At 51.9% G+C, this 25,595-nt stretch overlaps 10 protein-coding genes across 10 annotated transcripts; 7 read left to right on the forward strand and 3 right to left on the reverse strand.

The window, feature by feature from the left end:
- Positions 1-1,123: 1,123 nt before the first annotated feature.
- Positions 1,124-1,585, forward strand: N7498_000638 (uncharacterized protein; the record flags this gene model as incomplete). The annotated part of the gene is made up of 1 exon (XM_058447701.1): positions 1,124-1,585. The coding sequence occupies one exon, from the start codon at positions 1,124-1,126 to the stop codon at positions 1,583-1,585; it is 462 nt and encodes a 153-aa protein (XP_058313112.1).
- A 3,816-nt stretch (positions 1,586-5,401) lies between these two features.
- On the reverse strand, positions 5,402-8,100 carry N7498_000639 (M protein repeat protein; the record flags this gene model as incomplete). The annotated part of the gene is made up of 3 exons (XM_058447702.1): positions 5,402-6,346; positions 6,407-7,857; positions 7,914-8,100. The coding sequence occupies 3 exons, from the start codon at positions 8,098-8,100 to the stop codon at positions 5,402-5,404; spliced, it is 2,583 nt and encodes an 860-aa protein (XP_058313113.1).
- Positions 8,101-8,621: 521 nt separating this feature from the next.
- N7498_000640 (H(+)-transporting V1 sector ATPase subunit H) lies at positions 8,622-10,157 on the forward strand (the record flags this gene model as incomplete). The annotated part of the gene is made up of 3 exons (XM_058447703.1): positions 8,622-8,916; positions 8,976-9,492; positions 9,545-10,157. 3 exons carry the CDS (start codon positions 8,622-8,624, stop codon positions 10,155-10,157), a joined length of 1,425 nt encoding a protein of 474 aa, XP_058313114.1.
- A 474-nt stretch (positions 10,158-10,631) lies between these two features.
- On the forward strand, positions 10,632-12,286 carry N7498_000641 (Zn(II)2Cys6 transcription factor; the record flags this gene model as incomplete). The annotated part of the gene is made up of 3 exons (XM_058447704.1): positions 10,632-10,824; positions 10,880-12,196; positions 12,255-12,286. The coding sequence occupies 3 exons, from the start codon at positions 10,632-10,634 to the stop codon at positions 12,284-12,286; spliced, it is 1,542 nt and encodes a 513-aa protein (XP_058313115.1).
- Positions 12,287-12,934: 648 nt separating this feature from the next.
- On the forward strand, positions 12,935-13,195 carry N7498_000642 (uncharacterized protein; the record flags this gene model as incomplete). The annotated part of the gene is made up of 2 exons (XM_058447705.1): positions 12,935-12,961; positions 13,025-13,195. The coding sequence occupies 2 exons, from the start codon at positions 12,935-12,937 to the stop codon at positions 13,193-13,195; spliced, it is 198 nt and encodes a 65-aa protein (XP_058313116.1).
- Positions 13,196-15,647: 2,452 nt separating this feature from the next.
- N7498_000643 (uncharacterized protein) lies at positions 15,648-18,650 on the forward strand (the record flags this gene model as incomplete). The annotated part of the gene is made up of 4 exons (XM_058447706.1): positions 15,648-15,898; positions 16,072-16,993; positions 17,052-18,502; positions 18,569-18,650. 4 exons carry the CDS (start codon positions 15,648-15,650, stop codon positions 18,648-18,650), a joined length of 2,706 nt encoding a protein of 901 aa, XP_058313117.1.
- A 705-nt stretch (positions 18,651-19,355) lies between these two features.
- Positions 19,356-19,900, forward strand: N7498_000644 (Apq12 family protein; the record flags this gene model as incomplete). The annotated part of the gene is made up of 2 exons (XM_058447707.1): positions 19,356-19,371; positions 19,431-19,900. 2 exons carry the CDS (start codon positions 19,356-19,358, stop codon positions 19,898-19,900), a joined length of 486 nt encoding a protein of 161 aa, XP_058313118.1.
- A 462-nt stretch (positions 19,901-20,362) lies between these two features.
- On the reverse strand, positions 20,363-21,229 carry N7498_000645 (putative signal sequence-binding GTPase GPN3; the record flags this gene model as incomplete). Its single annotated transcript, XM_058447708.1, has 1 exon — positions 20,363-21,229. One exon carries the CDS (start codon positions 21,227-21,229, stop codon positions 20,363-20,365), a length of 867 nt encoding a protein of 288 aa, XP_058313119.1.
- A 315-nt stretch (positions 21,230-21,544) lies between these two features.
- N7498_000646 (S-adenosylmethionine synthetase) lies at positions 21,545-22,829 on the forward strand (the record flags this gene model as incomplete). The annotated part of the gene is made up of 3 exons (XM_058447709.1): positions 21,545-21,630; positions 21,688-21,773; positions 21,829-22,829. The coding sequence occupies 3 exons, from the start codon at positions 21,545-21,547 to the stop codon at positions 22,827-22,829; spliced, it is 1,173 nt and encodes a 390-aa protein (XP_058313120.1).
- A 596-nt stretch (positions 22,830-23,425) lies between these two features.
- N7498_000647 (putative MFS transporter) lies at positions 23,426-25,289 on the reverse strand (the record flags this gene model as incomplete). Its single annotated transcript, XM_058447710.1, has 7 exons — positions 23,426-23,777; positions 23,827-24,094; positions 24,142-24,484; positions 24,532-24,576; positions 24,626-24,843; positions 24,897-25,008; positions 25,062-25,289. The coding sequence occupies 7 exons, from the start codon at positions 25,287-25,289 to the stop codon at positions 23,426-23,428; spliced, it is 1,566 nt and encodes a 521-aa protein (XP_058313121.1).
- Positions 25,290-25,595: the final 306 nt, after the last annotated feature.

Consider the following 25,595-nt stretch of genomic DNA (forward strand, 5'->3'; position numbering starts at 1 on the left):
TCGGGAGGACACACATTGGGTGAGAAACAGCCGGTGGCGAAAGGGGAAGATATTTGCTCCGAAATAATATGGGTCGCCGGGGCTTGCGGAAATATACAGTAGCTGTGCCATGGCACGGAAGCCCGGAGAAAGTTCCTCGGGGCGCACTGTAGTGAAGTGGAACTTCGAAGTACGTACTCCGTACGGGAGAGCTCAAAGGAGTAGGTGATGTTCTTCGAGAACCCTTGGGAATGCTCCACGGGTCCCAATTAAGGGTTGCTGAGTCACGGCACCGGGAAGAAACCACGGTACTTGAATTGAAATCAACATGAACTGGCAGAGTTTTAGTGAGGATTAAGAACTATAGTGATGACGGTCTGGAGAAGCAATGAAGCGATTTCAAATCGTCAACTCTTAGCGCTGGCCGTTGTCGGCGGGTTCAATGCCGCATGCAAGACTCGGCACGAAGTTGAGGGGCTTCGGACTTCCGTAACCGGTAATCCGTGGAGATCGTGAGTTACCCCGAGCGACGTTTCTATGTAAGCAAGATAAGGTATGGAGCAGGGTCTCCACAGAAAAAAAATTCGAACACCAACAGATCACGAAATCGGCATCTCCACTTAGTTCGCTGTGGCCACCGCATGAGGGATTCCGAATACCCGCCGTCCCACATATCCTACTGTGAGTCAAGAAATGAAAAATCTCAATTTCTGATGGGGGGAGGAAATTCCTAGCGAGAAGTTGGAAAGAATAGGTTCAAGCCACGAATCTAGATTCATCGAAATCAAGGAAGAAGCGACAGGGTGAGTTGGCGAGCTAAGGACAAAGAAAGGGGACCAAGACAGGGCTGGACCGAGCCGGTAGGCCTAGATTCGTTGCTCCGGCGTTGGCGCACCTGTCCTGCTGACCCGGAAGACTTTTAGGGCGCAGGGGCCAGGTTCCCCATATGCTGCAGATCAGACCGTATAAGATTCCACTCCGACCCTCGCCCTTTTTTTTCGGCTCTGCTCTTTCGAGTCTTCGGTTCCACCTACGCCTATTTAAATATTTCGGTCCCCTCAAGAGACCTGGATCGATTCTACTCTGACCAAATATCAACTATAAAAACTACCCGATATACGTCCGCCACATCGGACGGATCGTTATGACAACTGCCGTGAGCATTGTCACTCCCAAGTCGCCGAAGCCATCACACTCTGTACCTTTTCAAAAGAACGCCAACAAACGCTGGCCCCCAATGGCGAACCGCAACGCTCTTCCATACAAGCTCACCGTCATCTCGAAAGAGAAGTTGGCGCGTGAAGCTACCGCTCCCGACCCCAGTCTCCGTCGCTGCGTGGCACACTTCCGCCTACACTGCGGCTCAGTATTATGGACCGAGAATGATATGAAGTCCCGCATCAGTTCATTCGAGTTTGAAGAGACCGATGAAGAAGACGAGGCCGAGGACGAGAAGCAAGAGGAATCACCAAAGTTCGTCAATGGTCCTGTCACCGGGATACCCTCGGAACAGGAAATGAACGCTGCTCAAGTCACCGAGACGGAAATCCTTGCCATGGATTCCAAGAACTTCTGCTGCGTCTCGGTTACTCCCATTGCCGCTTAAGCTGGCTCTCGACCTCAATCACGCCACCTATTCCGACTCCAACTCCTATTGCCACCCATCTACTCTTCCTCTCCGACACTACAATCTCTCTCGCTCTCTCCTACCCGATATAATGAATAATGATGCCACGACGACTTTACGACATAGAAGAATGTGTTCTGTACATAGCCACATACTCAATATTAATCCACAAACCAAAAGATTTTTTGCTGGCAAATTCCGATTCCATTGTAATCAATTATTTTCATTGCACTTATTTTAGCACTAAATCCATAATTAACAATTTGCCCCTTCTACCGTACTTTCCATCAATCCACAACTCGGCTAACTTGCCCTTCAGTGACTCAGAACGGGGCCGGTCACATGAGAGGCGCGTGTCGGTGTGGCCAGGGTCCACTTTGCAGCCCGCAAAGTGTGCGTTGTTGACGATCTCGAAAACAGTCGAAGTCGGAACCTAAGGGACGAGGCGTGCAGCAAATGAGAGTCCTAGGACTCAATTACCCGGCTGCCTTAGTCCAAAATTAATATTGCCAATATGTAATGGCGAATGTCGGGTCCGGGTACACGGGATTGTCAGGGCCGAAAGACCGCCGATCGTCGGTTATCATGCCGAGGCGATATCGCCCGAGAAGAAGGGCTTCTATGTACTAGTTACTACAGTAAAGTAGTACACGGGCGAGCAATAGGGTATACCGAGAAGGAATTGAGGATGACACCTCACATTGCTGTACTACGTCATTGGGGCTTTCTTGGGGAGATGGAATCGGACGAAAACAGTGCCATTGCCACTGGACTCCATATCACAGTACTGTAAGAGACATGCCGACAGGAAATGGATGGCCATGTTTGTCTGCAGCTATGTCGTACATTTGAAATCATAGTTGCCGGATGTTCTTTCTTGCCAACACGGTCGCCGAGGGATTGCTTACACTAGCTTGATCAATGGAAGCATCTAATTGGCTGGTATCTCACCCGCGATCTTGATACTTCAGCTTCTACTGTGGCAAGTTGAAAGTCACTTTACGTAGATGTTATGTTTCCGATCTCGGTTTCTCCTTTCTCGACAAAAGGTTGATCTACTTGACAGGAATTGCTTGATCGGGAATCCCGACACCGATTATCTGTACTCTCTGAGCATTTACTCGTCTATTGGCGGGATGAGACCCCATAACTTTGACATGGTACGAGTCATCGGCATCAATCCTTGACCGAAGGGTATGTGAACTTGCTTTTAAATCATAAACTGCGACGGTCCAATTGTGACCTTTCACATTTACTTACGTCACATACGCACAAGTACATTGACGAGAACCAGAGCAATAGAGATGTGGATTCAGCAGTAGCTTGCAACTAGAATATCTTCCACGAGGGAGAAAGGAAAAACAGTAAGAGTGAAGTGGAAGACATAGAAAGTCGCAGCTCAAGGATGCACGCTACCCAGAAGCATCCGGGGATTCCATCTGTCGTAAATTAGTCAGAATCCGTTCTCTTTCTCTCCATCTATAGACCAGTGCCCTAGTAGGTAATGTTGGGAAGCTCTTCAGTCCCCAGTCTCTCCGAGCCTCTGTTTGTATTTCTATAATGTACGGTTCAACCAACGGAAGTTATATGCGGCCCAATAATGACGTAATTAGCAAAAGGTCTGTTTACGAGTCTGGTTGAAAGTATCAAGCCTGGCAATTTTAGCCAAAATAGTGGCTTTCAAGGTTGCATTCTGACTCCAAGGGAAGACAAACGAGAACCAGCCATGAGTGCCACCAGCGCAGGGTACGCAAGCACTAAAGATGCGGCGTCCACCTCAATGTATAAATTGCGGACAGATCGGACACAAGAGGAATACATGTAAAGTTAAAGATTGATCAATATAAAGGCGTTCTGGTTGATAAAAGTGTCAATATATAGAGGAAAAGTGGTTGGGAGGCCCCCTGGTTACGGACCACGTTAGTTACACAAAGGCGTTTATAGCCCCTTCCATCCCACCTCTCGCTAATTCTGATCTTTTCCTCACTATTTGCTCGGTCTTCCAAAGAACCGCATAGTCTTTATATTACCACGTTTGCGAACCTCAGACCCCATGGAGATTGAAGCCAATTCCAGAATATGCACCTGATTGCGGTTGGAGGCATGTCCTTCATTAACCAGGCCGACGCAGTATTGTGGTCAAAGTTCCACACACCGGGGATTGTGCGAGACAGCAATTTTATAACGAATTTAAGATCTATAAAACTTTCTCCCAACAAGCAACCTGCGCCTTCATTGTGCAGTGTCTCCTCTACACGGACGACGGGGTATTCCTGGAGCATATAAGAGGTGATACTCCTGAGAGCTATGGCCACAATAATATCTCTATTAATCAACTGAATAGATAGATCGCTTGCCGACCGTATTCAAGCCAATCACACATTCGACGACAACACCTGGGTGGTTACCCATGTGGATAGATTGGCTCGATCGAGCCGGCCGCGGAAAGCGGGTTGACATTTGAGAAAAGAGTGAGAACTTCTTACGAGGTTTGTTTCATAAGCTCCGCGCCTAATGTCACATTGGTAAAAAGAGCGACAAGTCCTGGTTCTGAGGGAAGCAGGATTCTCGGACCCGAAGAACGGCGCTCGGGGCCAAACATTTGGAAGCTTGATCTGTTTAATCGAACCGATGCCGATCGATTGCCAAAGTACCCCACTCAGCCCGCTCCGACCCGATAGCCCGACTATCGTTATTTCCGAGGTTGGCTCTGTTGATCCCTCAGAAACGCTGGATGAGGCCGACTTCTATCAGCGGCTAGAGCACATGAGTAGTCCTAGCAATCCAGCACATTGGAAGATATATAGTCTCTAAATATGTGGCATTATTGCGGAATCGTCCTCATCACCACGAGCAGACTTTACAGGGCCAAACACCGGAGCGACCACAACGACCGCGACAACTGTGACAACTAGTCCATCTTCATCCCCACGTCGTTCTCCACACATAATACTAGTTGCAATGGCTATCCAGCGGGGTGATCGCTGGCATTGTTGTGGCCGCGGTCGCTTTCATTTTCATCGTCGCCATGGGTTGGAACCGGGCGAAGATCACTGCATGGGTTCATCGAATATTGTTTCCTCTTCCAAAAATAGTGTGAAAGAGCTTCCTGACGAAGACTGTGTCTGAATTGCCATAGGAAGATTCCTTTGATATGATGTTGCGAAGACAAAAGTTTATGTATATTAACGTTTCTTCGCTAAAAAGAAAGCAAAACAAGTTTGCGCACGCGCATCTAATTATACAATTTGAGGACGTGCCAGTCCCAATCGGTTTAGTCCAAGCTTTGCCGAAGTGAATGAATCGATGCACCCTATTAATTTTTTCCAGGGGGGTGTTTGTGGAGTGTAAATTGGGAAGTTGGGGATGGCCTCTATGACCGCAATCTCCCACTCGTAATCCACCACGCATGCCATGCTCTGTAGAATACCGAGTTTCTGGAGCGTCTAGGGAAGCATGCCTGCCATGTTCAGTGCCTTGCCATAAATCCACCTAAAAGCATAGGAGCCGGTAGCTCCGCTGTCTGAAGAAGCGGAAACTCCTTGAAAAACTCCCCAAAATGGCAAACCCTTGTTCGAGATTTCCGTGCTTTGTCTTGTCCCAATGGGTGGGAAGGAAAATAGGACAGAGCTCAAGACTAAACGAAAGGTGTTCGACTTTGTCCTTTACAGCCGACAAAGACACATTGTAGTCATGAAAAACTAATGCAATTGATTTATGTGTGCAAATGAATTATCTATGTACAAAGTTCAGGTGGTTGAGAGTCAGAACAGCAAAGCACTACGTTTCTCCACCTCATTTCATCGTGCTATCAACCAACTCGCGGTAGATCTTCTTCAGATCAGCAATGTCGGCCTGCAGTTCCTCTACCTGCTCACTCTTTTCACCAAGCATCTCAAGAGTTGTTTGATACCGCTGGTCGATATCAGTCAGTCTATCCTCAAGCTCCTGCACACGAGAATCGGAAGCTTTCTTTTCCTCGAGCTCGCGCATGAGGTCAACGACTTGTTGCCTAGCCTCATCGCGCTGACTTGTGACGCGCGCAAGTTCGTCCTTGGACCCGGCGCGCTCACTTTCCAATCGGCGGACTGTAGCACTCATGCGCTCCACTAGCTGCACGGACGGGCCGGCGCCGACAGTCGACTCGGAAATGATGTCGTTGATGCCACGGGATCCGGCAGCCTGGGTGCCACCGTATGCAGATGGAGTAGCGGGAGTGCCAGGGTCGAAATCATCCGGCTCAAAGTTAATGGAAGGAGCCTCCAAAATCATTGATGGAGTTCCTGTGTGGATTGGAGGAGGAGAAAGTGTTCCCGGGTTGATCGATGTTGGGTAGGAGTTCTGGCGCGGCGGCGTGCCGATATCAGGCGAAGCGGAGGGCAGGGTGGATGAGCGACGGCTGCTGGGACGATAGTCCAAGAGACCAGATGGGATAGCATCGAGATTGCTCGACCGGCGAGTAGACGGAACGGGTGACACGGCTCGGGGTTGTTGCAAACTGTTGACCTGGTCGCGCCATTTGGCGCGCTCTTCCTCCAGCTTTTGCGCCCATGTTGCGTCGGCAACTTTCTTCTGCTCAGCCGCGTCCTTTTGAGCTACAGTGAGGTCGTCGGTTGCTTTGTCGACCTTCTGTTGCATCTTTTGCAACTCTTGCATGCGCTCTTCGAGTTTGCTCTCATAATCCCGCTCGGATTCTTTGGCATTCTCGACATCTTCTTCCAATTTCTTGGTTTTGAGGTTCTATAAAAACCGTGTTAGTCAAGACTTCCACGAATGAAGGCGTTGCTGCAAAAATCTCACCAGCTCTCGAATCTTCTTGCGCAAATCGGCTTCTCTGCGGCTCACATCATCTCGTTCCTTCTCCACGTTGGCCAAGCGGGCAAGGAGAGAACCTTCCAAGGCGTGCCAATTCTCGCTGGCAACAGAATACTGGGTCTGAAGGGTCTCGATCTGCCGCAGAAGTTTGGCCTGGGTCTCCCCTGTTGCTCCAGATGAAGCTTCTTCTGCACGAGAACGGAGGCTCTCCATCTTGCTTTCCAGAACGGACTGCTCGCCCTTCAATTCGGCCTCGAGCATGCGCGCCCTTTCTTTCTCCTGATCAATCTTCTCCTTCAACTCGCTGATCTCTTTCTTCGACTTGTCGTGGCGGATGTCCCGCTCAATCTTGAGAGTGGAAAGCTCTTCTTCCAAGTCATTGGCTCTGCTTCTCTCTCTTTCCAATGCATCAGACGTAGCCTTGGACTCGGCGGCTTCGGCACGTGCAACGGCTCGGCTCAGTTGACCCTTCATTTCCTGCACCGTTTGAGTGAGCGCGTTGCGCTCGTTCGTCACAGCTTCAAGGTCCTTGGCCACTTTTGTCTGGGAAGACAAGGATTCGTTCGCTCGTTGAGCTGCGGCTTCAGCTCGTTTCGCTCTAGCCTCGGAGCTGTGTAGATCTCTCTCCAACTTCTCGGTCTTTTTCTTCATTTCATTCTGAGCCTTGATGTTCTCGGAAAGCTGCTGTCGAAGCTTCTTGAGAGCGGTACGATGGTCCATCTCTGACTTGGACAGCTTCTGGCCCTCCTCAAGAAGCAGTGCAATCTTCTCATCTTTTTCTAGCAGTTGTTTTTTGGTACTTCCCGGGGAAGCAGAAGCTGCGGCGTTCTTGGCTGATTCAGCTGCCTCCTTGGCAAGATACTTGAGCTTCGACTGAAGTGCATCGATTCGTTCAATATATCCATGGATTTCCTCCTGCCGCTGAGAGTCCGCCGCGTTGTCATCACCTTCTGGAGCCTCTGAAGGTACATCGACGCTCGGCCGTGGGCTTTCAACCGATGTACGGGCACTGTGCACCTCATTTGGTTGGAAATCTGTTGGATCCTGGCTATAACTATCCGGCTCCGCAACCCGCTCACTCACATCGCCGGACGCCCTGGGTATAGATTCTGTGGCACTTAAATCTACCGATTGCCTGGTAGAAACACCAGAGTCTTGGCTTGCTCTTGGCGCTGTAACCTCCGTTGCAGTGTCTTCTTCTTGCAGCGGAGGAGACTTAAAGGTGTCGGTAACGGGCGCAGAGGATGCAATACTGGAATCGATATCCATGCTGGATCGTGCATCACTACTTGGTCGCGGGCTGGCCGCGGGGGAAGAAACACGACTTGGCGAAGTTTCCGAGTTCCGATTCGGGGCGTTTTGTTTGACCATGGCCCGCGCCAGGCGTTCTTGGAGACGGTCATTCCTGCGCGCAGTTGATGCGCTGCGAGAAATTGCTGGGAATAGCGTTAGTAGTTTCCAAGACGGCAAGTGTTCGATACAATTTACATACAGCCAGCAGGAGACCTGGTTACTGGTGCACCGGTACTCGCAGCCTCTCCAGACTTCGCGTTCGCCGCTTTCTGTCTTTCCTCCTCATCTAACAGAATATTGTCTAGACGCGATTCGACGCCCGCCACTGCTTGCTGGAAAAAGTTGCCCACGCCCCATTTCTTTTGCGCCTGCGAATTCTGCGCCATGATGACGAATATGCTGGATGGAAAGTACGACTCGAAGACTAGGCAGCAAATGCCCGGTGTTAAGTTTGCATGGGGTCGGTGGGGGCCGCGCTCGGACAAGACTTGGGTTGTGTTCGACTCGAACAATGTGCGATTGAGTAAAGGAGACTCACTTCGCACCAGACAAGAGGGAACGGCAGAAACGAGGCCGGGAACGAAGGACTGTAGGACTGGACGTTTACGTTGTATTGAAGGCAACAACACGTTGCAAAACGGACGTCGCACAAGAAATCAGGCCTGAAGGAGTGTAAGAGAGAGGACCGCAGTGAGGGAGACACCCGTAGGACACGACAGAGCGTACAAGAGAATAGGGGAGAAATGACGAGGACAGAGGCTTTAGATGAAACTGCATGCGTTGGGAACCAACGCGGGTCTTGGCGGTGCTTCCGTCATCCCCAAGCTCCATAGGCTCCGCCTCCCTTCTCGACCTTCCACCTTCCAACGGATCCTGTTTCTCTGGCCCGGGGTCTTGTCCGATCACCATGTCGTTGGAGCCACCAACCTACCTCAGCTCGCTGCAGAACAACATCCGCGCTCGGCCAATTCCGTGGGAGGGCGCTGTCCGCGCGGGCAACATCACCGATGACCACCTCAAGAAGATCAAGGCTGTGGACAAGGTGCGCAAGGAGCAGCGCATTCAGACAATAGAGGCAGACCTTCCGGGTTACACAAGCCTGCTGGCTGGTGGCTCGCACGGAAAGAGTGTCTTGGAGTCGGCCTCTCGGAGGACCGATATCGTGCAATACATCTTGGTACTGGCATCGGACTTGATTCAGGGTACGTCTCGCTGCCTGCACAGCGCATTATGCTCTGAAGTAACTAACACATGATGCTAGATGTTCCCTCTCTCGCCGACTCCCTCGTTTCGCACCCTGAGCCGTACAAGCCGTTCCTGCCGTTCCTGCACCACTCCACGAACGCCGAAGACCCCATCCCGCTGCTCACATCAACTTTCCTCACTTTACTTGTGTCGCACAGTCTCGTCTCGTCCTCCAAACCCGCCCCCCGTGACGATGAAGCCCTCCCACAGCTGTATACGTACCTCTCCACCCTGACCAAGAACCATGATAGTGGACTCCAGGACATTGGAGTCCAGGGATTCTCGGAGCTCCTTAGGAAGACACGCTCTCGCGAGATCTTCTGGAACCACCGCAAGGAAACCTTGGACCCTTTGATTGATACTCTGCGTGCTGCTGCGGGAGTTAAAGAGAATAGTGGTACACCGGGAAGCAACACACGTGGCAGTGAGCCTGGGCTTGCCGGCGGTGTTGGCCTTCAGCTGCTCTACCGGGTGCTTCTTGTAGTGTGGCAGCTTACATTTGAGAGTGCACTTGTTGGCGAAGAGCTGCAAGAGTAAGTTTTATGCGCCTAATCAACACTAACCCCCGCCGCTGACCACGCCTAGGAACTATGAGATTATCCAACTCTACACCCAACTCCTCCGCCTCTCGCCGAAGGAGAAGACCACTCGACTGCTCCTCTCAACCCTGTATAACCTCTTTTCGAGTAACCGGACAACCTTGCTCCCTGTGGCTGTGTTTGTCCGTCTGCCCGCACTCCTTACCAACTTGGCTGGTCGCCACCTGACCGACCCCGACCTTCTTGAAGACCTAAACGCCCTGTCTACCATGCTGGAAGAGTACACCAAGACCCAGACAACATTCGACGAGTACGCCGCGGAGGTCCAATCTGGTCATTTGCGCTGGTCCCCCCCTCACAAGAACCCGACCTTTTGGAAGGACAATGCTCGCCGGATCTTGGATGAGTCCAACGGCGCGCTACCCAAGAAGCTTGCAGAAATCTTGTCGAAGAGCTGGGACAACGACAAGCAGGTTCTGGCCATTGCCTGTAACGATGTGGGGCATCTCGTGAAGGAACTCCCAGAACGGCGCACGCAACTAGAGCGGATCGGCCTGAAGACGCGAGTGATGGAGCTGATGGCTGACAAGGACGAGACGGTGCGATGGGAGAGTTTGAGGGCCGTGGGCGAGTGGCTCCGATATACCTTCGACAAATGAGGGGTTTCTTGCTTTTGAATTTCGAGGATTCCCTACGGGATGAACATATACTTCTGTTGGCACGTGTGTATTTCTGCCATAGCGCATATCTGTCTATTCTCCCGGGTCAGTTGCATCGGCAGAATAATCTAGAGACTCTACAAACCAAGTACACAATATCAACTGGGTCGAATTCAGCACAGATAAAACCCGCCGATCGGTGGATCCATAGGAGCCGCTAACAACGCAACCTACAGCGTCCTCGATCCAAAAAATCTCGATAGCCATGGTTACATGGGGAAAACAGAGTTAGACTTTCAATCGTTATCAAACCCTCCTTTTCCTGCCAGCCGATAAACCCCTCGATCCCAACTCGACCGCCGGAACCCTGGTCTAGTCATTCGCCACGCGGGAAGTCGGAGATCGTGGATTTTCCCCGCAGAAATTATTCTCTGCGGGACACTCACCTCTCCACACCCAACACATCCAGCACCCATGTCGAGATCCTTCACCGGCTGCACAAGATGTAAAGCGCGGCGCCAAAAATGTGACGAGCAGAGACCGACGTGCGGGCGCTGCCAGACCGCGAACGTGGAGTGCAAATATGCGATGCAGCTGCAGTGGGGTGGGCGGGCGTTTTCGCGATCGCGATTCGGGGCCTGCGTGGGCTCGAACATGCAGAGATTGGGTATGGCACGCTTAATTGTTCCAGGAGACTAGGAGACTTGCGCTGATACCATCAGAATACTCACCCGGCGAATTCATCTACACCACCAAGTCCAAGTCCAAGGCGGCTCAGGCTCAGGCTCAGGCTCAGGCCCTCGCTCAGACTCAGTCCAGCTCTAGCCTGATCTTGGCGAAGCCTGTCGATCCCTTCTCATCGCTCTCCAACGATCAAAAGGCGCTGCTACACCATTTTATCAACGATGCCTCCCAGATCACCGCCTGCCACTCCGGCATGCAGCAAGATATCTGCCGCATGATAGTGCCCATGGCTCTACAGACTCCATCCTTGTTATATGCCACTACCGCCCTCTCCGCAATTCACATACAAGCCCTACATAACCAGTCCGAGAGCGTCAAAACAGCACCCGATATCGCACGGCTGATGGCACTAAGTCTGGAACACTTCCGACAGGAACTCCAGAATCCCTCATCGAAGGGCTCGGAGGCGTTGGTGGCGACTGCGCGGACACTTTGTCTGGCGGAGATCCACTCGGGAGCGATCAATCCGAACTCATGGCGAGCGCATATCGAGGGAGCGAGGGCGTTGATGAAGACTTCGGATGCGGCGGGTGAGGACTCGCTTCGATCTGAGAGTGGTTTTCGCAGGTACTTGGATCGCTGGTATTGGTCTATTGTGTCTCTTACGGCGTTGACGGGGAATGGGCCGCCTATTGGTAATACCTCTGAGTTTGCGCCGTCGGATTTGGCGTGCCAGCGGGGGTTGCCTGATTATTTGGATGATTATTGGGGATTCACGGTTGATCTTGCTGCGGTTTTCCGACAAATTGGTGCCGCTGCTTGGCAAAATCACCAGGCTGAGAAGGATCCGCAGGGGTTTATCGAGGGTGAGGTCGAAAGTAACGTGGAAGACGAAGCGGCGACGCTAGAGTCTTCGGTTCGGCATCTTATGGACCGAGGTGCTAGTTCTGAGCCGTCACTATACCCAGGCGTCGCTGAAGGACTGCCGGCGGAGAGCGTGCAGCAATTGTCACTCTGCAACGAGGCTTTCCAACACAGTGCTCTGATCCAGATTAACAGACGTCTGCGCAGGATCCCGACGGCGTCGGATGAAGTACAGCAGTCTGTTCAGCGGATCCTTGAGTGTACGGCACAAATTGGGCCGTCATCTGGCCTCAGCCCGTGGGTGATGCTGACCACGCCGCTCTTTATCGCGGGCTGTGAAGCGCTGGGAGAAGATCGCGACACAGTGCGACAACTACTTGCGTCGTTACACGACACTATTCGAGTACCCAATGTGTTGCAGTCCCTGAAATTCCTCGAGCAGTATTGGTCTAATCAGCTCAGTGAGGAAGAAGATTGGAGCCATTTCCTTGGTATTTATTTCACCGGTCTCTCTCTACTCTTCCAACGTGTTGCTAACTTTTTTCCCAGATCGAATGAACTTTGACTTCATCCCTTATTAGATCTCGAGGGGGAAGTCTCGATATGCATGATTTGTGATGATTGGCGTTCCAAGATTGACTTGCCCATGTTTGCCCAACATTTTTTTATTTCATTTTGTCATTTTATCATGCTGCAGGCGCTGTTATGGAGGATATCCTGGAGTACATATTGTAACCGAATATTGTATATTTTGATCTAAGAGAAATCGCCAAGTAATTAAAACACATCAACACACTGAATTCGCCGAGTTTCCACCAGATGGCGGCCTGTGCTGCACCAGCTCTTGGTTGTCCTCATGTGCAAGTGCAATTCCCCGGTCCCATTTCCTAGCTAGAAGATGGTGGTCAGATGGCCAGGCAACAGACAGAATCTTGATAGAAAGTAGGCATGGAGGCAGCCTCTACTGAGTGAGGTTATTCAGTGATGAAACGTGCCCTGGAATTTTCCAGACATGCCATATAATATGGCCAATATCTTCTCATTCAACGCAACCATCGCAAACCGACTTCCATTCCTCGGAATATCCTTTGATCGTCCGACTTCATCATCGCTCAATCAACCGCTTCAAACATCAACCAGTACGTTATCTCCATCTCCTCTACAAATCCTGCAGCTCACATCCGACCCAAGTTCTGTCTCTTTCTCGAAAGTGAGCAACGTCATCCACGATGTCTGACCAGACCCCCCGCAGGTCGGTACGTATGAAAGAATGTGCCTACACTGAGAAGCTGAGGGACTAACTTGGTCTGCTCTTGCAGTTCCTGAAAGGGGATGGTAAGTTCAAACCCGAGCCTGAGCCATCTCAGATGGGCTGTTGGCAGACCAGGCTGCGAAACAAGGGCAAGGAGGAAGAGAAGAAGGACATCAAGGACAAGAAGGAAGCCAAGAAAGAAGGGAAGAAAGAGAAAGGGTCGGAATCAAAGAACTGAGTTTGTCCTGAGAGACCGAAGTGTACTACACACGACTCTTTTTTGATTCTTTGCGGTTTATTTTGGGAGGCCTTTGGAAATTTCGAGGGTCAATGACCACTTTTTGATTTGATCATACGGAAATGAATTGAATTTGGCCAAAGCAAATCGTAGATACTGATTTGGTGTTTAAACAAATGAAAAAAGGTAGGCAAAGCCGGGACTTCTTGGGGTTGCCTGGGCAGGTATTCAGCAGTGCAGAACGAGAAGAGTTCTTCCGAAGATGTCTCTGAGGAAACCCGACTGTCTTCAGAATTACAAGGTCCACCAAGTGACTATCCACTCACCGTGGTACTCTCATCCACCTGGTCAGAGCAACACATCCAGCGGCGTAAACTCCACTAATCTCTGTAGAATCGCCGACTCTATCTCTTGGATCTGGATTTGGCCTCAGAGCTCGTGGTTTGACTGATTGACTTGATCAGCATTCTTGCCAAGGGATATTCTCGTTGCCCACCTTGGAAAGCCGTAAATAGTTCCAAGAGTCCGACGTGGAAACAAGGTTTCGAGATCGGCCTACACGATACACATATATCACTCCTGAGGCCCGGAGAGCGAGTTCCATATGCCAACCGCTCAAACGCTCAGGGCTGAAAAATGAACAGCATCTCTACGGCACCGTGGAGTATTTGAATGCCGTTTCTAAGCGTCTCACTGCAAGTGAAGCCTGCAAGAATTGTTTGTCGAGCGACTAGCGGGATTCGCGAGTGGATTCTATGGAGCAGCCCTACGGGCCCTCAATACTCATGGCGCCAGTAATACGCATGGTGCGACAATAGCCCAAGCCACCCGATGTCGCGACTGCTATTTATTCCTCAAACAAACCGGGAAGTGGGTGTAACGCGGTCGTCTTTGCTATTCTAAGACCAAATCTGGAGCTGTCAGGCCAAAGTGGATCCCCCGATCGAAAAGGAGAAACAAAGTCGAGCCGGTCTACGGTTCCAGACTCGGACGTTGCTGGGTTCTTGGGGTCTCACAGCCCCCGAGACATGCAATTAATGCACGGGTGCGGCTGTTTGATGTATGCACGTAATACCCCATGTCTTAAAATTGAGTGTTTGGTTCCCGGGGCTGGAAAGTCTGGGCCCGAAGTTAATCGTTCATGGCAACGCGGTTCTTTGGTTCTCGTTTAGGGGTTATCACGGGTTTTCCAGATGAGGAATATGGTTTTCGCCACTGACGCTGAGGGTGTTCGTCCATGGCATCGAATGGCACGACAAGGTTCAGCCCCCCCAGGGTAGAGAATACGGTAGGGTATCACTGTACAAGCACATTGGCCAGTGCTGAGCCGTCGGGACGCGACGAAGAGGTAAGCAGGAAGCGCCAAGCCTCAGCAAGTAACGTACGCCGCCCACGCGTTGGCCCGAGATTTCGGCCAGACGTCCGAGTGTGATTGACGTTGCACACGGCACGACAGGGGGGCTACTGCACAGTACTATAGCAGTTTAGCAGCGCACGTTCTCTGGGGGAAGGTCCAGAAGCCTGGACGGGCCGAGTTGAGCGGAAAAGGGGGCGATCTCCACCGGTCTGCGCGATCCACGGGAGAGCCCCTTCATCTACAACCGAAGATCGAACGACGCGAGATTGAGCATGGCGTGGCGATTCCAATATTCCTGAGTAATGGTGGGTACCGGCCTCGAACACATGAGAGTACGTATACATGATGCGAAGAGATAGGAAGCTCATACCGATGACATATGGTTTATATGTCCGTTCATAGTTTAAGAAAGGCCTTGCATGAGCAAACCTAGCATGAAAGGGTCAACTCGAGTATCGTGCTATACAAATGTGTATGTAGAGGTACCTGCAAGTACAAGGGGGCCAACCCCTGAAAACCAGGCGCTAGCGGGTCCGGTCCCAAACTTCGATTCACGACTCAAGGGGGATGTCTTTTGCACTGTGCTATTGAAACACTGTTCTATTCCGGTCGTCAAGTCCCGGCCTATCTACGAAGCGCCGTTATTCTACCATTTGACCGCTGGATAATTCCTTCAGGCACTTCGGTACGCGAAACACAGATAGAACGGCCAAGAGTCCACACGTTCAAGATTGTCGATCACATCGGGGCCAGAGCGTTCCTTGGCGGCGCTATCAACTTCACACTTTGTATTGGGGTGCCAATGGAATCCAAGCAGCTGCAGGTCCCGCATCTCCACCGGTGCCATCACGCTTACTCGTCCCAGACAGCGCTAATGCGCGGTCTCTGGAACCACGGGCGGTTTTGCGCCAATCGCCCGGGCCCAGTCGTACCTGACTTTCTCCTTTTCTTTCTTTGCCCAGAGTCCCTGATTGTCACTCACCTCCTAATCCTTTCCCCTTTGGTCCTCAGAACTGGCGCGTGCCATCCCTCTACCCGCGGCGGAATGAGCGACTGCCGATCGATGGCTTATTTTTGATACGACCAGGGTGTCTCATGGCTTCCATTCCTTCCGGCGGTCCTCCCGCTCTTGACTACAATCATCCTTCCCCGCCCTCGTCTCAACTTCGAAGGAAACCTCTGCCGCAGCATACCAATCCGCTGACGGTCGACCCTGATTACTATCCCCCTTCTCCCTTTTCTGACGAGGGTGAGAAACACGCTTCCATTCCTCCTCCTGCGTCCAGGTCTCCCTCCCCTTCGGTGGATGGACACTCCTTTATATCGGCGCCAAGGAATTCCAATAGGTACGTCTTCCATGGAGGACCCTCTTCAAACCGCCCCCTGATCGGCGCGCCTCTCTGCTCTCTCCGTCCTTGAACAAACGGACGGAGGCTTGTTGATATGGCCTACACATGATATCCCGCCTCCCCAACATCTGGAAGACCCATTGTCGCTTACCTGTGTCGCGCTTCCCCAGATATTCTCGAGCTCGAGCTCCGGCGAAGCCTCTCCGCATCGATACCGCCGCCTCCTCCGCGTACCTGAAGTCCGTGGTTGAAGACGACGACGACTCGGAAGAGGGTGCTGACTATTTTGACGACGATTACGAACACCAGTTCTCGAATGGAATCGGAACCCCGCTGCACAATCGTCTAGTCAGCGAGCCGTTCATCCCGATCCTTAGATCCCCTCCTCCAGCCCAACGACGTGCGACGAGTATGGCTTTGCACCCGCCTGTCAGCCGGCCACCACCCTTACATATTGACATTGATCAACGGTCGATGTCGATGAGCAGCGACCCTCGACAACCAAAAACACCTGCGAATAAGATCAGCTCTTTCTTCGGTTGGAAAGGGAACGCAGGCAACACGGCCACTTCTCCTGGCGGCGAGTCTTCAAGCACCGAGATCTCCGATATTGGTCGTTCACCTATGCCATCCCCAATGCCTCCCCTACATAATGTACCTATAAAACCCCCGTCTCCTTATGACACAAGGGCTCCTGGTGGTCTCCCGCAGCGGACTCCCTCACTAGCCAGTGTACCCGACACTATATTTGCGTCCAAGATGGCCGACTTGGAAAATGAATTACGAGAAATCAGCTCCGAATTGGCGGGTTCCATCCGCCGTGAGATGGAGCTCGAGGATCTGATCGAGCGTCTTCAGCAAGAAGGGCCTGATGTAAACCGGCGGACAAGTGATTATTTCTCCGATTCAGGCACGAGTTCCGTCCGATATGCCCCTGAAAGTCGAGCAGAAGATATTGAGAAGATTAAACGAGCGGCGGAGCAAGAACGTGCTCAATTAAAGGTGGAATTGTCGCAGAAGCTGCAGGAAGAGCGCATGCAACGAACGGCGTCCGAGTCGCATGTTCAAATCTTGGAGAACCAGGTCCAGCAGGTAGGACAATTGGACGCGATGATCTGTTGGGAGGTTGCTGACGTATTTGCCCGATTAGCTTCGACGCGATAGAGTGGATTTGTCCGATCTCTCGTCCAAAACCAGGGAGCTTGAAATTGCCCTCGAGGATACCCGACGAAAACTGCTCGAGGAGCGGCAATCAAAAGATAATTTCGAAGATTTACTCACGGCCATGCGCGTGGAATTAGAACAGCTGCGGAACGAACGAGACATTTTCAAGGAAGGGAAAACCCTCCCGGCGGAAACGCAGCGTCTGGTTGAAGAGATCGAAGCTCTCAAGATCGAGAATGCCTCTTTGGCCCAGTTGCAGGGTGGACGTTTCGCTTCTATCGCAGAGGAGGATGGCATGCCAGCCAAGCGAAACTCCGTGTTTGGTCTCTCACGGTCGAATTCCCTTGCCCGCAAGCCTGCCGGTGGCCTATCTCGATCGAACTCGGTATCTGGTGGACAGAAACGAGAGAGCCACGAATCGCTGGTCGACAAGGTGAAGGACATCGAACTTCAGCGAGATGCCCTCCACCGGACATTAAGAAGCCTTCTCGATCGCCACGCTTACCAGGCGCGCGACTTTGAAAAGCGAGCCAGGCTTATGCAAATGGAGCTTGCGCGAGCCCAGGAGGCCGGTCTTCCTCGGAAACTTGGGTATGAACGTGAGGTCCGGGCCCTCCGTGACGACGTCAACCATCTCCGCATGCGCGCGGAAGATGCGTTGGATGGCAAGTGGCAGTGCGAGAAGAACTTGGCAGGTCTGAAGATGGATCTGGACCGTGCCGAGCAAGAGACTAGCTCCCTCCGCGTGCTTTTGCAGGAGCACGACACCAACATCCCCGAAGGACTAGAAGCAGACCAAGAAAGCTTTGCCGAAGTCATGGCCACATCATCGTCCTTGGAGTCGGCCTACCGTCAATTGCTGGCAGAGCGGCAACAGGCCGAGGTCGCAGAGCAATCAGGCGACCTCGCCGACTCCATCGGCCGAGTAGAGATGCTAGGTGGCAATGTGCAGCAACGGCTGTCCAAGAACAGCTCCCTGCGTAGTCGCCTCGCGAACGCCATCGACAAGGGCGAGAGGGACCAGCGCATTTCGATCGAGCGCATCAACTTGCTGCAAAACCGAATGAAGGAGATGGAAGATTCTCTCCTGATCGCTCAGCACCATTCCGAAGAAGAAATGGGCAAGCACGAAGAGGAGATCCGCCAGATGAAGGAAAGCCACAACGCCCAGCTGGTGCGCATGAAGAACGGGGTTCGCACACCCGTCGGCGTCTCCCCACGGCCAGCGAATACACCATTCGATTCGCGCTCGCCGCGCATCGACAAGACTACCAGCGGAGACGGCGTGCCGCTGACCGACGTCGTCCAAGCCGAAGTCTTGGAAAAGCGAGTCAAGGACCTGGAGAAGCTTCTCCGAGACGCAGACATGGAGATGGAAGAATGTGTGGGAAGGATGAACCGCGCGCAGGTTGACGTAGCCCAACTACAATCTGATAGGTAAGTTTTTCTACGAGAAGAAGTGACAGATCGTGTTTCAGGCGGGCACTAACCCGATTTCCACAGAGACGAAGCCCTTCGTGAAACCCGTCGTCTTCAGGCGGACATTCAGGCCGAGCGAGATACGCTCCGATCCCTGATGGCCTAATTCTAAGAATCTCGCGCTAATTTTTAATTTTTTTTTGGATTTTGTTCACATATACCACCCCGCCATCTGCATCTGCATCTGCATCAGGACTCATCGACTCTGTACGAGTACGGGATTTGTCTTGGAGTTTGGACTTGGAGTTTTATTTTTGAGGAATATTTTGGACCGCTGTGCCTGTCCGCGTGGCATCGCGCTGGCCGTATGAAGCGCAGGTTTGGTTGTGTTTCACTGGTCAGCCTGTATATATATCATATCACCTTATTGTTTATTGGTAAATAACCGACTTTACAGTCCTGTGACGAGGATGTCATTTCACTCCGAACATTATGAATCGATCATCGAATCGTGAATTTATTAAACTAGAATCAAGGTTAATAGCTGATCGCGATCTGAGATCGCGCCCGCGTTGTTTGTATGCTTTGCACCTCTTATCTTGCGCTGGCCACTTCCACCCTCGTCGCACTCCCTTCACTCGAGTGCTGATTCACGTTTGACTACTCCTTTCTTGCGTATACCACTTCCTGAAAGGCAGGCGACTGCAGATTTATTAGTGGTTCCCACCTTCGCCCCCAAACCAAACCGCTTTCAAACAATCCAAGCCTAAAGATACCTCGTCTCCTACAAACAACAGCTGGGCACACCAGACCACCTTTCTCTCCTCCAACCAACCAGCACTCAGTGGATTCAAAAGCTCAAATCTCAACCATGGACATGCTCCCAGGTAAGCACTACACCAACCCAAGCCCATTTCCACCACTTACTAACACCTCAAACTAACAGAAAACCTCCAAACCCTCCTCACCCACCCGACAGTAACCTACATTACCACCAAAACACAAGATCAAGTAACGACCCACCTAAGTAATCTCCGAGAAACCTACATCCAGCCCTACATAATCACCCCACTCTCCACCCTCCTAACCTCATCAACAACGAGCGCGATGCCGGACCTCGTGCAACTCCTCATCTTGGCGATTATCCTCTTCATCTCGCTCAAGGTGCTGGACTACGCGCGTCGCGTGATCATGTTCTGGGTCATGCTGGCCTTTAGACTTGTTTTCTGGGGCTCGTTGCTTGGGATGGGATTGTACGTTTATCGCGTCGGGGTCGAGAATGCGGGCAGGGATTTGGGCTGGCTTTGGGGGGTTGTGCAGGGGTTTGTGGAGGATTTCCAGGCGCGCGCTACCAATAATGGGAGTGAAAGTGGGTGGAATGGTGCTGGGGCGAAGAAGGGGTATAGTCGGTGGTAAAGACCCGGGCCTGGATTTTGCTTGAGTTTATGGGGGATGTGATACTGGGGCACGATGCTTTGGATTTACGGACTAGGGTCTGGAACGGAATTTGTGCACAATGTCATTAATCATGGGCGTATTATTGGAGTGGGTTCTTTTTTCTGCATAGGAGTTTTGTTGCGGGCCTCGGAGTTTCGTGTTGAGGCTCGGACATTCTGCAATACGATGCTCGGGCGGAGTTTTTCGGTCACGGCTGAGTGTGGGTGTTCATGTATGTAAGATTCCCGACGGTTGGAGTTGCTTCCATAAGCGCGCTTTTCTTAGTATGGCAATTGCAGTCAATGTATTGAGAGGTCCGGCATTCGATGATTTCGTTGGCGTTTGACGTGGGAGTCGTAAGGCCGGGTCCGCGGGCCGAATAGCGAGTCGGTGGTGTTTGTAGATGTCGATTTTGAGCGGCTGCTAGGGACAGTGCTTGCTTCAATCCTCGTAGTTCACCTCCTGCTCATCCTTGGGTTCCCGTGGCTCCTGGGCTTCGTGATACTGGATAGCGTCATCGATGTGGCTCAGAATGGCGGAAACGCTGTCCTCATCCTGGACATCCAGCTGCAGGAAAGAGACCATGCTGAAATCATCGATCAACTGTGCCACAGCCCGATTGAGCTGTTTGAAAGAGCCGCCACTCATCAAGGCATCCGGCGCCATCGGGTTGGCGCGCGCTTCGGGATCGTCTTCGTCGTTTTGCAACAACTGAACGTCCACATTCGCAAATCGCCTGAGTTCCCGTCGCGTGACCATATCACGCACCTGATCCATCTTGCTGAGGATGTTCACGTGTGGGATCTCCAGCATCAGCATGGCAGACATGGCGCTGAGCGTGCCCGCGAAAAATTTGGCTTTGTCGATCACGAAGGTGCTTTCGAGCAGGTAGGCCGCGCATAGGTTGATGTTCAAGGGACCCTGGCGGGAAAGGAATTGTGTTAATGACGGAAGTAGCGGGATGTGTGTGTAGAGCTCGATCTGGCCGGGCATGTCGAAAATAATGAGGTATTCTTCGCTCAATGGATCAAGAGCTTCGGAGAGGAACTCGAGGTTCTGTAGCAGAAATTCGAAGCAGTAGATCAGGCCACCATTAGGGCCAAGGCCCAACTCTTCCATGACATCTTCCAGGGTGATCAGCTCGCGGATATCGAGATCGGGTTGGTAGGAGAACTGCTCGGCGGCAGGATCGAGATTGACGTAAAAGCAGCTGCGGCGAGTATTTTGCAGATGCTGGATCAAAGAGTTGCTGAAAGTGGTCTTTCCGGCCCCCGCCGGGCCCATGACCAGAAGACCGAACTTGGACATGGCTGCAGAGGAGTACTGTCGAGTCCTAGAATTGCTAGAAAAGCTCGCCAGTATCAGCTTATCGTCGGTTACTGAGAATTCGCACTTGCCGGCGGTACTGCCACGGGCCACCGCCCGGATGGCGCCATCCGCAAAAGTGTCCTCTGCACTTTTGCAGGCCGCGTTCCTGCGGTGGGTGCAATTATTGGACCGGCTGAAAAGCCCCACCAAATTTTCCCCTCTTCCCTATCCTTTTCTTTTCCCCTCCCATCCTCCCTCTTTTATCCTCATCCTCTTGACTTTTTCCCAAGTCTTCAATTCCACACATCCTTCACAATGGGTTCTCTCGCAAACGGTTCGCAACCCGGCACTTTCCTTTTCACCTCCGAGTCCGTCGGTGAGGGTCACCCCGATAAGATTGCGTGAGTTTTTTTCGCCCCCCTGATAAATTCTTTGCACACTTCTGACAACCCCCAAAGTGACCAGGTGTCCGATGCCATTCTCGATGCCTGCCTGGCTGAGGACCCCCTCTCCAAGGTCGCTTGTGAGACCGCCACCAAGACCGGTATGTTGATCCCCGAGCCTCGTCTCACATGCCAAAATCTGACATTTCCCTTCAGGTATGATTATGGTCTTCGGTGAGATCACCACCAAGGCCAACCTGGACTACCAGAAGATCATCCGCGGTGCCATCAAGGACATCGGCTACGATGCCTCCGAGAAGGGCTTCGACTACAAGACCTGTAACATCCTCGTTGCCATCGAGCAGCAGTCGCCCGATATTGCTCAGGGTCTCCACTACGAGGAGGCTCTCGAGAAGCTCGGTGCCGGTGACCAGGGTATCATGTTCGGCTATGCCACCGACGAGACCCCTGAGCTCCTCCCCCTCACCATCCTCTTCTCCCACAAGCTCAACGCTGCCATGAAGGCTGCCCGTAATGACGGCTCCATCCCCTGGTTGCTCCCCGACACCAAGACTCAGGTCACCATTGAGTACGCCCACGACAACGGTGCCGTCAAGCCTCTGCGCGTCGACACCGTCGTCATCTCTGCCCAGCACACCGAGGACGTCTCCACTGAGGAGCTCCGTGCTGTCCTCAAGGAGAAGATTGTCAAGAAGGTCATCCCCGCCAACCTGCTCGATGACCGCACCGTCTACCACATGCAGCCCTCCGGCCGCTTCGTCATCGGCGGTCCTCAGGGTGACGCCGGTCTGACCGGCCGTAAGATCATCGTCGACACCTACGGTGGCTGGGGTGCTCACGGTGGTGGTGCTTTCTCCGGAAAGGACTACTCCAAGGTCGACCGCTCGGCCGCCTACGTTGCGCGCTGGATCGCGAAGTCCTTGGTTAACGCCAAGCTGGCCCGCCGTGCGCTCGTCCAGCTGTCTTACGCCATCGGTGTTGCCGAGCCCCTGTCCATCTTCGTTGAGACCTACGGTACTTCCTCCAAGACCTCCGACGAGTTGGTGCAGATCATCCGCAACAACTTCGATCTCCGCCCCGGTGTGATCGTCAAGGACCTCGACCTGGCCAAACCCATCTACGCTCAGACTGCCAAGAACGGTCACTTCACCAACCAGAGCTTCAGCTGGGAGAAGCCCAAGACCCTCAAGCTCTAAACGGATCCCTCCGATCACCCCGGAGACGTTATGACGACTGTGATGAGTATGCTTTGTTTTCAACAACTCAAAGCACGTGCATAGACATAAAAAACGGCAAAAATCTTTTCTACAAAAGTTGATTTCCGATCTTCTGGAGTCAATCTTCTTTGTTTCATTATCTTGCATGGTCGCCCACGAAGAGGGCCTAACGGCGAAGACAAAATTCAACATGATACCACTTTCATCGGCTGGGAACGGGATACTTTTGGCGTTTATTTGCGGAGCGAAAGTCTTCAACAACCATCCACCTACACCTCACCCTCCCCCCGCAGCCTGTTATTTTTTTTTTGGCTCGGGTCCTAGGGGAAAGCGGGCTGACGAGAGATTCGACTGTGTCGGATCCTCGAAGCTGCGCCGGTCAGCTAATCTAAACATTAGCATACAATAATACAATACCATTTCAACGATTTACTGGTGAATTCACTTCTTGTTAAATGTAGTAGTCATGTAGAATGAGGTGCTTAGTCTAATTGTCCGGCAATCTTCAAACTCAGTCCATTAAACTGTCGCTGGGCATATCCGAAATCTTCTAGCCTCCAAGGCCGCTTAATGATCTATGAATTATGGCCAGTGACGGCGCCCCAGATATACGCCGCCCATCCGCCCACAGTCAATAGCAACAGCGCCCCGAAGCATCCCACCGAAATCTGCCGTGTCCGCCGAGCATTCGTCAAAAAGCTCCGCTCCTCGTTAGAAGCAATGATATCTGCCCCAATCGTCAATCGTTTATGCCGAGTCCACTGCAAGGGCGCCAGGTACGGTGTCACATAGGTGCCGATCAAAATTGCTGCCCCAACAACCGTCGATGCCGCCGACAAGAAGAGATAGACCTGCACTACGCGGCGGTATACATTGTTGTCTGCATCTTGCAGGGCTCCGGTAATGATGCGAATGATAATGCTCATTCTGGTTTTTGGTTAATGGGTACTCCATATCTTGCAGAAGATCTACTCACGCGTTGTTCATGGTCATTTTCAAAGAAAAGGCAGATCCAAAGACCGACTGATGCCAAAGAGTCGTGCGTATACCATCAATGAGCGTAGTCGGCCCCAGCGCAGAAGCAACCGCATAGATACCGAAAGATGCTCCCGTACCGCCCTTGGAGGGGGCAAAGTTGACCAAAGCCATGCTAAGCAGCATACCGAAACCGCAGATGAAGAGAATAGATGCCCGATGTCCAAGGATATCAATAAAGACGCCCAGGATGGGGACCAGAAGACAACCTAACAGGTCAATGATTGAACGAGCACTCGAGATCATCAGGACATACCTGTATACTGCGACATAGAACTATACCATCCCGCCGTGATAGAGTCAACATTGAAACGTTGCTCAGCGAGCTCCGTCGCATTCTGACTAAATGTGAGAGCGGCGCTAGTTTGGAACAGAGAAAAGGCGAGAATTGCCCAAAAGGTCCACGGCAGTTGGAACACCTTCTTGAACTCGAATTTCTTGTTCTTCTCCGTGAGTTGCTCTTTGGTTGCGATGTCGCGCCATCCACTGTAGTGCCGATCACAGTATTTGTTGAAGAACCAGAAGATCGCCGTTCCCGCATTGGTGAAAAGGTTCATGAAGACGGCTGTCCAAAAGACCCAGGCGAAGTTGCCAGTATTCTAGGACTGTCAATATTTATTTTAAATAGAGCTTGAGTGCCACTGACCTTGGCAATGATATTGGCTGTGGACTTCCCAATGAAGCCGCCAACCTTCTCCCAATCAGCGATGTTCCAGGTCATCGTATCTTGAATATCATACCTTGCCAATAGCCAGCTCAAAGGCTAGTGTAGATGCAAATCCATTGCTAGGGGCGAACCACGAAGAAAACATCTTGTACTGGGCCATTTGTGTAGCGATGTCCCCAAAGGCAAGGATGATTCTGCCTCCGATCATGAAATTGAATGACCGCACTGTCGTTGCGGCAGCGACCAAGATTGAACCGATGGTATAAACGATATTTTCATAGACAATCATCTCTGCGCGATTGTCAGATGTTGTCCTGCGGATAGTAGACGGAGATAGAACGTACCGGCACCTCCAACACGATCTGTCACCAAACCACTAGGCAGCATCAGGACGGTGGCCATGAAATCTTCGCTGGCTTCCAAGAGGGAAAATTGAACGTTGTTGATGTCCATTTTCTGCACAAGAGTAAGTAAAATGGCCGATTGATTTGATGTATTGCTTGCGTTACCTTTTTAATGGTACTCTTCATAGCACCGGTGACGCCAGAACTCCAATGCGATCCAAAACTGATACATGCAATCAGAGCTACGGCAAATAATTTGGCAGCCAATGGAGGCGGCGTTTTGCCATCATTGGAATTAGACGAAGCTACGTCCAAGTTGGTCCACTGCTTGTCCTCTGTAGGTTCTGAAACCTCCCCAAGAGTAGACTTGGTAGCAATATCCTTGGCCGCCATGGCGTCAAAATAAGATCGAGAGCTTTAGATCAAAAGATTTGCAGGCACTGGGAGAATCTTACGGCTACTTATGGATTGCTATTCCTGTGGACACACTCTGCACGTTTTCTAGAAGAGGGCCAAGAAAACCGAGACAAGCTGGATCAAGACCATGCTCAACCCTAACAACCAACCTAGTGGAGCTACGGATCAGATAACGGACAATTCCCGAGAGCCTAACCTAGGCTGAGGTGGACGCACGATGCCAAGTCCCTCCAACTGCTCCAATCAAGTAAAACACAACCAGAAATGCCTCATGGCCCGACA

The sequence above is a fragment of the Penicillium cinerascens genome (assembly GCF_028974065.1).
Source record: "Penicillium cinerascens strain IBT 15544 chromosome Unknown contig_16_segment0_segment0, whole genome shotgun sequence".
In the NCBI taxonomy this organism is placed as follows: domain Eukaryota; kingdom Fungi; phylum Ascomycota; class Eurotiomycetes; order Eurotiales; family Aspergillaceae; genus Penicillium; species Penicillium cinerascens.